This window comes from Carassius gibelio, chromosome A3 (assembly GCF_023724105.1).
Source record: "Carassius gibelio isolate Cgi1373 ecotype wild population from Czech Republic chromosome A3, carGib1.2-hapl.c, whole genome shotgun sequence".
NCBI classification, from domain to species: domain Eukaryota; kingdom Metazoa; phylum Chordata; class Actinopteri; order Cypriniformes; family Cyprinidae; genus Carassius; species Carassius gibelio.
The window spans coordinates 16,289,671-16,300,059 of NC_068373.1; the positions used below are offsets into that span (position 1 = coordinate 16,289,671).

Sequence of the window (10,389 nt, forward strand, 5' to 3'; positions counted from 1 at the left end):
TTACTAGTAATGGAAAAGAAGCCTTCATTTAAAATAAGTGTAAATGATTCTATTTCGTATACCTTTACATATATGCTGTTGCTCATAAAAAATAAGAAAAAAAACAACAACATACCCTTCATATATAACACAATACTATTTTGAACTAGTTTATTAGACCACAGAGATAAATATTCATTACAGTATCTGCATTTTTCATAACATGGAATATAAAATGAATACAGTGACTTGCTAAAATACTGTTTAATATTTTGAATCAACCTTGTGGTTCGTAACAGGCAGATTCAGGTTCAGAATGCAATTCTCCACTTACAGTTTCAGTAGTTTTATTCTTTTTTTTTTTTTTTGTGGTTAGATAAGTTTTGTATCTTACTCCCTACCAATGACTCTCTCAAAGTCTCCTGTCCTCTTTCTTATATCACCCTTACCCTGTTTCCTTCCAACCCCTCTCTCTTGATGTATTCACACCCCTACTGATCCTTCTTTCGGATCCAGCAGTAGGAGTTCCTTCCCACCCAGAAACCAGGGAAGAGTTTCTCCTTGAAACTGGATACAAAGCGATGAATCAGTCTGGTCTCCTTGAAGCCGTTCTCTCCATCTTCAACAAGGAAAAATTTGATGATGCCAGCTGGCTGGTCAGCGTAGATGCCGATGGTGGGACATAGGGGAGCCTGGAATTCGATGTTCTCTCCGTTATGCCAGACGTGGTAGCAGGATCCGGCCCAGCCCACACCCCATGACAGGTCATTCTCTCCCAGACCACATGGGCCATCCTTAGCTTTCCGCCCTGCACTTTCACACGCTGCCCCAATCACCACCCAGCCCTCGCAGTCCACCTCCCAGTACCCACGACTGCCCAGAAGACCCTCCTTACACAGCACCTTCAGGAGGATATTGGGAAAGTTATCCAAAAGCAGTTGCCTGGTTACTACATAGGCCATGACAGTCTTACACATTACTTTCTGTCATCATTTACTCGCCCTCATGTCATTACAAACTTGCGTAGCTGTCCTTTTGAGTTAAACTTGTGAGTGAGTGATTGAATCATTCAGATGGGTTTTGTGAACCATATCAACAGATCCATTGAAATATTACACTGAAAGATTTGTTCATGAAGCTATACAATCACATACATAGATTAATGGAAGCCCATTTCATAAAAAATATCATGATACATTAAAAAGAAATGCCAAATAATGTGAGATAAGCATGATTATAAAAAAAAAAATGTGAGACTTAAATTTAGCAGACGCTTTTATCCAAAGCGACTTACAGTGTATTCAGGCTATCAATTTTTACCTATCTTGTGTTCCCAGGGAATCAAACCCCCAACCTTGCGATTGATAGCACAATGCTCTACCAATTGAGTTACAGGAAGACTAATATAAGATAAAACTTCAGAATTATTAGATACAAAAAAAAATTCTACAAAGTTGAGTAATAATTAAGTTATAATTAGGAGATCGCAAAACGTAAAATGTCATAATTGAGAAAAAGAATAAATGAGAGGGTAAGTTATAATTATGAGATAAAAATTATGAGACTATTTTTCTCATCATTATCACATTTAATCTCATCAACCTAATTTAGAATGTCATAATTCTGATGTTTTGTCTCATAATCATGACCTAGCTTCCCAAAATTTTGATTCATTTTAAGTCATGTTTTTTAATCCGTGTTTGTCTTCATAAAATCTTTTCATCAGATTAAAAATTGAGAATTCATTTATATATATATATATATATATATATATATATATATATGTGTGTGTGTGTGTGTGTGTGTGTGTGTGTGTGTCTTTATGAAGTTTATGAAGCTTAAAAAATGTTGATTACTTTCAATCAATGGACAAAAAATGTTCTAAAGATGAATTAACGGCTTTTGGAACAACATGAGGGTGTTTACATGTGACCCTGGACCACAATTTTTTTTTCAAAATTGAGATTTATACATCATCTGAAAGCTGAATAAATACAAATTTCATTTATATATGGTTTATTAGGATCGGATAATATTTGGCCGAGATACAACTATTTGATAATCTGGAATCTGAGGGTGCAAAAAAATCTTTTGCCTTTAAATTTGTCCAAATGAATTCTTAGCAAAGCATATTACTAATCAAAAATTAAGTTTTTATATATTTACTGTAGGAAATTTACAAAATATCTATTGAACATGATCTTAATATCCTAATGATTTATGGCATAAAAGAAAAATTCTATATATTTTTTTGGCTATTGCTAAAAATATACCTCAGCGATTTAACACTGGTTTTGTGGTCCAGGGTCACAAATGATGACAACAGCTTTGTGTGAACTAACCCTTAAAAGCGTACATAAAAAGATAATATTGGAAAAGTAGATTTTTAGAAATCACACTGCAAAACTAAACAATAACAGCGAAACATGTAGAGACAGATTGATAGACTCACTTACATACCTGTGGTGAATGTTCATATCTCTCAGGCCTGTCTAGAACAGGACACACTTCCTCTGACATTCGTGACACTTTGGCTCCACCTTCTGAGAGCCACAACATTTTCTGAGCAGTCCGGTCATCCAGAGAGAGATTGATCCAGTCTGAGAGAGAAATATCATTTCAGAGGTCAAGTGCCTATTAAACTATAATATAGAACTATATATATATATATATATATATATATATATATATATAAACAAGAAACAAAACAGTCCCTGTAATCTTCATGCGTACATTTGATCAGATCAGCTCTAGTATTGGGCTCAGTGATGTTGGGGTCATATGGTGGTGCCTTTTCTGTGAAGAAAGAGAAACAGGTTATTATATTCTATAACATGACTTCATAACCCTATTTAAATGTCAGCTGTATAATGGAGGACCAAGCTTCATCTGATTTCCATTGTATTGTGATCCTCTCCCATTAACACTATTAAAACATGGAGGTGTAAAGACAGCAGCACTCACCTTGAAAAAGTCATGGCAATGATCATACAAACCATATTGTCAAATTGACATGCTGTTTTGATCTGAGTATACGTGTCTGTTCTATTATAAGAATGGAATGCTCTCCAAACCTTGAGTTACTTAAAATAATATTCTCAGGTGGTTTTAGTGAGCACTGGCCTCTGTGTCTGTGACCATCACGACACCTGCAGTGTTTACCAAGCTTTTATGAATGATCATGCAAAGTGAAGTGACAAGTATTAAAACTGTTACCACATTCTTTATAAATTATAATATGTAAAAATGCTTAACATTAAATTTAAACTTGGTTTGAATAAATATAACATTAAATACATGGTTAATGTAAGCATGAAAATACTATTGTAATGGTTGTTTTTGATAGTGTAATAAATGTTTTATTATTATTATTATGTAAATTCAGGTTCCAGCCCCATTTTGGCATTTCTGAGCAGTATGCAGGCGGACCTCGACACTATTATTTACTTGCCAGTCTACGGGACAGTCTCAAAGCATACCGGCTTTCATCCAAAATGTCTTAAATTGTGTTCTGAAGACGAACAAAGCTTTTACAGGTTTGAAACGACATGGGGCTAAGTAATTAATGACAACATTTTCATTTTGGGATGGAATATCCCTTTAACATTTAAATTTGAAATGACTTGAAAACATAATCTGCAAGGATTGTTTTTTTTCTTCTTTTTTTTTTGTATCAATCAGTTTGGTGAATTAAAGTTACATCTCTGTGTCTTTGACCATCATGATGTCTGCAGTGTTTATCAAACTTTCATGACTAATGATGCAAAATTAAGTAAAAAAAACAGTTGAACATCTCTTGAAATGCATGTGATATGACATGAAAATATGAAATTTGTTGCTGCACTCGTATATATTTTTTAACTAGGTGTAAAAATGCTCAAAATTGATAAACTACATTTTGCAGGTTTGCAGACATGCTTTTGGAGGGTGAGATTTTGGAAAGGGGGCGCTCTGATTAAGACATTAAAAGTCAACAGGATTGCGTAGTTTGCAGTTACCTGCAGGATTTGCTTCTGCTCTCGACCCTTTTCTTCCTGTAGGGGTGAAAATGTACATCGGTTAACATCAGAGGTTACCATTAAACCACTTTAAAGAAGCCACAGGCAGTTTGGAAAAGACATTGACACTGCACAAGCATTCTAGAGTCTTCCTTTTCCTTACGTTGCTTTTCTGATCCCCATTCCTTACCTCTCATGTGCAATATATATCATCCTATGCTATGCAATTCATCTATACCCCCACTGTTGTTAGCACTGAATCATATAGTTTACCCATGCCTGTCAGGGTTTAGGTTACATCCGAGAAGCATGCTAGACCTTAACTTACATTCACCATGGACACACATCATAGGCTCTGACAGCAGTTTCCAAAAATACATTTTTGTTTCTGCCGCGCTTCAAATTCATGGTGTTAGTGGTGTTGGCATGTTTATGTCCAGCTGGGCTGGGCATGCAGGTTTAACACTTTTCTTGTTACTATTGAGCTTCTCAAGCACCTTCTGAGAAATCCATCTGCAATCCTCTGGCTCATGTATTACAGCTCACACATTTCTTGCCTTCTTTTGTTACTGTGGGCATTAATATGTGCTGCTATCTTAGGTTACCATATTATCAGTGGCATTAAGTGCATTGGTGCAGTTTTTGTCAGTTAAAGTGTTAATTGCAGCAGCAGCAGACTGGTGGCAAAGATGGAAAAGGTCACAGTAGCAATGCAACACAACTATCCATATAATATCCTGCAAATGGAGGTTAGGAGGGCTCAGACTTGGGGCTGAATAGAAAGGGTTGCTGGTTTGAGCCCTGCAATGAGCATTCCTCAACGAGGAGTAGGTTTTGTATTGTTTGGTTAAATATCTGGAAATTTTAAAAGAAATTCTTTAAATGCATTAATTCACTTGACAAGTAACAATGCTAAAACAATGATTTGAGAGAATATATATGAAATCTTTAAGTGTATTTTTACTACAAACATAGATTTCATGTTGGATTTAATGTTAAAATATTTGCAAGGGTATTTCGTTTTACTGCAGTGAAATACTTTTTAAGTTTAAAATTGTTGACAAGAAATGTGAAACTTGTATTTTTATTTTAAATCTTAATAGCAGGTCTGTAATGCTAGTAAAAGCGGTTTGTGCTTCTGGCGATGGGCGGGGACAGAAGTGACTGACATCGCTATAATGGGTCTTCGTGACAGCGTCCCGCACCTCTAAGTGATCGGGTCAGCTGTGTTTCAGCACATATAGGACGGGGACTTCTGTACACCTGTTCAAGACCCCCACCTCTGTTTGTGATCTTGAGAACAAATTGTTCAGAGGTCACCATCATCATCATCATCGTCATCCTTAACATCTTTTATCTAATTTGTCATGCATTCTTAGAAAAAGGCACAAAGCTGTCACTTCAGCATTACGCTTTCAAAATGTGCACTTTAGGTATATTAATATGTACCTTTAATATAAATAAGATATGGAGATTTACATTTTTGCTTTTGTACCTCAGGATGCCACCTCAGTGACAACTTTTTTTTCTGAGAGAGTACATCTGTGAGTTGCCTTTATCAAAGACACAGATACTCTATGCACATTATGACAGGCAAGCTCTTACAGGCCATCATGCAATTATGAGATACAAAGCTCATACAAATGGAGGATAATGAAAACAAGCAAATGGCGCAGTCATTAATATTTCTGCAGTGAAACCTTAGACATAATCCTGGTGCACATATAAATTCCATCAGTTGCTTGGGACTTATAGAGGAATGGACGGTGCAGGAGCAAAGGGAACCGAGGTAGTAAAGGGATCAGGGCCAGAGATTAGCAACTGCTGCTGACAGCTCACTCCATCAGTCATAGCCTGTTTCACCCTCTCTTCGGGACCTCTCCCTTATAGGGGCTGGTATGGAGGGAGTCAGGATGAATAGGAGGGAGGGGTCGAACATAACAGCCATGGTCATGAAGCAGAGCTCCAAAATAAAACAAATTAAAGATGTGAAAATGCTGAGTCTGGGTTCATGCAGTTTGAAGCCACGCTGACAGCTCTTCAAGTCAGGGCTTTCTCCCTGGTGTGAGATTCAACCCCGGTGTTTTGTGAAGGATGACTTGGTGGAGATTGACCATGAACGGAAGAATGCTGTAAACAAGAGCCACACGGAAGGGGCCTGGTTTCAAAATCCCTAATGTCCGATAAGGGGTCATCCGACAAAACCTCGTTCACTCACATCTTTCACCAGATGAACACATAACAGTGAAAGCCTGATGGTCTGAAATAGATTGCAAATCAGAAACGGTGACGAGTACTGTGAATAATAATAATAATGATTTATTTATTGCAATCTTTCTCTTGTTATACATTAAAAAACGAATACATAATATTAATAATAAATACAATCTGAACACACTATAAGATTCAGTAGGAAAAACTCAATTGTATTACAAAAAAGAGCATTTTTTTTAATGGAAAATAAGACAAAAATACTTAAGAACTTTTACTTAAGTATAAGAACTTTTTTACTTACAAATATACTTAAGAACTCATCTGAACCACATTGTCAGTGTTTATCAAATCCTTTAAATAATAATGGCATCATATCAACTGGAACAACCGTGTGCTGTTGGGTAACTTTGAACTTCACCTCTTTTTAGCATCAGCAGTTATGTTGATGACCTCAGGGTCTTTGCTAGGCTTTGGTGTCTTTCACTTGTGATGACTACAGAAAGCAATTTGTTTGTGTTGGACAAGTCTTTAGGGTGCTTTGCCAACCCCTGCCATGCACCCAGCAGCTACGGGCAAACTTTTAGGGTTCATATTTGGAGTCTAGATCAAGGAGACGCTATGCATGATGATTTGAAAGGGAAGGCGATGGATATGATCCTGCGGCCCCCAAAGTGTCGAAAACCACATGCTGAGTGTCGGCCCTCTGTTGATTGCTTACTTGAAACAGGCCCGAAGGAAAATAACATGAACAGACAGATGCACACATAGAGGGATTCCTATCTGTAAAGGGAGATTTTAGAGGTGTGACCCATCACAGTCCTGGGAAAGACATTAAGCCCGCTTGGATAGGAGACGTTCTCAGATGGGTAGATCAGATCTCTCTTAACATTGATTGAGTTGATTTCCATGCTGACTTAAGTTAGAATTATGCACTCAAGGTGCACCGAGCACATGTGCTGTTTAATCATGCCAGATGCTGCCCTGTCCAGAAGTCAGACCCAACGAATCTCAGAAGGGAAAGATAAAAAGAGGAGGGCAGGGCTGTGGAGATGAGTTACCGAGGAGGGTTTTACACTTCATTACTTCTGTGATCAAGAAGGCCGCATGTCATCCTTGATAAGTTAATAAGAAACCGGCAAGAGCATCTTTTCATCTTTTAGTACGGTGCAAGCGGGTCCTTTTCTCCTAACAATGAGAAAAGCAGTACTAAAAATATATTATATTATATTATATTATATTATATTTTAAAATGTTAGTTTTATTTTAATTTGAGTAAATATAAAAATCATATTTCTATGAAAACGTTACAAATTAAAAATGAAATCACCAAAAGAATTAACCAAACATTTTCCAATTAAAATACAATTAAAATGACAATGATATTGAGATCGAGAGAGAGAGTGAGAGAGAAACAGAGAGATTTGCCGAGATAACAGATGAGGGCGACATAACTGTATACATCCAGAGTGAGGAAAAGGGCTCATAAAATCACTCTGGATCCCTCACATCCAAGTCACCCCATCTTTGAACTTTTGCCATCTGGCCGGCGTCTCAGAGCCGCAAATACCAGAACAGCAAGGCACAAAAACAGTTTCTTCCCCCAGGCAATCTACCTCATGAACAGTTAAATGTTCCCCACTTATGCTTATGCAAACAAAATTGCAACATCCTTATATTTATTTGTTACCCCTCCATCCTAGTACATCCCTGCATCTTTTTCAATCCTATCCCATTATCATTTATAGCACAATTGTTTATACACTTATTTATTTGGCTAAATTTTTTTTTTTTTTTTTTTTTTTTTTTGTCTGTGTGTTGGTGTCTCTGTGTACTGGAAGCTTATGTCACTAAAACAAATTCCTTGTATGTGCAAACATACTTGGCAATAAAGCTCTTTCTGATTCTGATTCTGATTCTGATGTGAAAGAAGAAGGGTGAAAGAGGTGCCTGGCAGCTATATTAACACCTGGAATGAATTCTGATGAATTCAGTCTTACTGTGTGATATTGAATTTGGAAACATTTTAATATATGCAATGGTTTATTTATAGTGTTGGGCAAGCACAATATACCTTTACAATATATGTAAATTCTGAGTAAAACACAGATATAAAGCCTTCCAAATATTTGTGCATTTGACTTCTTTAAAGAACTTCAAATAGTATGTTCGTTTAGAGGATGTTTCACCACATGCTTGTCTTAAAATATATGCAGGCTCAAGAGAATTGCAAGGTCTTGTTTGACCATCGTTCCTCTTAATAATTTGATGTCGAACGATTGAGTAGAGCAGCTGCTAAACTCTTTGTCACTGTAAAGACTATTATTATTTTCCGGTGAGATGTTAAGCTGTGCACAAAGGCCTGGAGAGTAACAGTATGATAATAATGTCCAAGGTGCCCTCTTCTCATCCTGTCTCCCATTAGTCTTTCCTGTGTACCTTTGATGTGGGCTGTCTCACACAAACTGTCAGAATAACCCTCCATCAAATCAGCATTGTGCTGACACTTTTAGTTTGTGTACTGTCACCAGCACTGTAAAATACTGCAGGTCTGTGTCTGAGGTGTCTAGAAAGATGTCTGGTTGCATCACCAGGTGCATTCCATAGACACTGCTCACACACACACACACACACACACACACACACACACACACACACACACGTTCATGTAGTGTTCATCTGAATGAGGACATTCAATATACCTCTGTTGTTTTCATAGCTAGTAAGAAACAGTAACCTAATCCTGATAAATACAGATTTTTACGCACTTCTGGGCGCATATTTGTCCTCAAAATATAAGTAAAGTGTATACAAAGTGTATGGTATTAAGTATTAAGTGTATACATAACCATGCACGCACACACACAACCACACATATATTTGGTCATATACCAAGATGGAAATGAAAATAGGAATTACTATAAAATGTAAAAATACATAAATATTTATACATATACATACAATAAAATATTTACAAAAAACAAACTTAAATGAAATGTTTATAAAATACATGACTTTTAAAATAAAATAAATGCAAGACATTTATAAAAAATAAAAATTATTATTGTAAAATAAAATTGTTTTAATGTCCATTTTTTAATCTGCATAAATATTATATTACCATAACCACATATACAGTCTTTATTCGTCACATAGATTTGCTATTTCTTCCTAATTATTAGGTTTTATTTTGCATTTCAGATTTATTTCTGTACTTTTGTATTTTTATTTTATTATTATTACTATGTCAATTTTCTCTAGCAATTTTCTTTATCACCTTCCTTGAACATTTTTGTAGTTTTACTTAATTTTACTAGTGCCAAATTCTTAAAAACAAAAAGCAACAGCCAGTGATGCATTGGTAGCAAGTTAGAGATCTCATTAACAAAGCGTCCTGGTACACAGGTGAGCCTGTGCTGCTGATAATGAACTGATAGAGGTGAAGCAACGAGAGCAGCCCTTACCTGCTTTCTTTACTTCAGGCATGATTCCGTTGGTGCTTGGGGTACTACTGGGCATTGCAGGGCTGGATGAGCGTCTTTTCGACTCCAAGTCTCTCTGTCTCTGGGTTCCCTTCTTATTCACACCGCAAAAAAGGGGGGAGGAAAAGACACTGCCTATGGGGAGGGGAGGGGGTCTGTAGGTGGTCGAGGTGCTGAATATGAGGTATATCCTGTCACCTAAACCACATGTAGCTCACATGTTCCATGAAATGAGTGAATAAAAGGATATAGGACTACACACACACACACAGTTATTATGATTATAAATCTATATGCAATACCATGATGATACGAGGTGCAGAGAGCAAAATAGTGGGGCCTTTTAGCTTATTTCACCAAATGTGTCTAGTACAAAACATTTCAAAAGTGTTTGTTTATTCAAGGAGAAGTCAGTCTGGGTTCTTTGACCTCAGAGTTCAGCAGGGGGTCTGACATTGCACTCACATTACTGTCACGTCTGAAGGACATCTTCACACACAACCCAAGGCGTTTTTTTGTTTGTTTATGTTGTGGGAAATGTTATGTAACCACAGCAACTTTGCTAATCGCGAGGTATCAGAACGTTTTGCAAATGAATCAGAAGGATGATTGAATGCTTTACAGAAATTGCAAGTAGTTGCAGCAAACCTTATGTCATAGGTCATGAGACCTCCCGAAATGACAACAGCATACGTTTCTTAATCAAATGGACGGATTGT

At 36.7% G+C, this 10,389-nt stretch overlaps 1 protein-coding gene across 1 annotated transcript; it reads right to left on the reverse strand.

The window, feature by feature from the left end:
- Window positions 1–136: 136 nt before the first annotated feature.
- On the reverse strand, window positions 137–9,761 carry LOC127949126 (tripartite motif-containing protein 16-like protein). The gene is made up of 5 exons (XM_052546074.1): window positions 9,653–9,761; window positions 3,978–4,013; window positions 2,713–2,775; window positions 2,440–2,579; window positions 137–881 (listed from the first exon to the last, which is right to left on the reverse strand). The coding sequence occupies exons 1-5, from the start codon at window positions 9,705–9,707 to the stop codon at window positions 471–473; spliced, it is 705 nt and encodes a 234-aa protein (XP_052402034.1). The 5' UTR covers window positions 9,708–9,761; the 3' UTR covers window positions 137–470.
- Window positions 9,762–10,389: the final 628 nt, after the last annotated feature.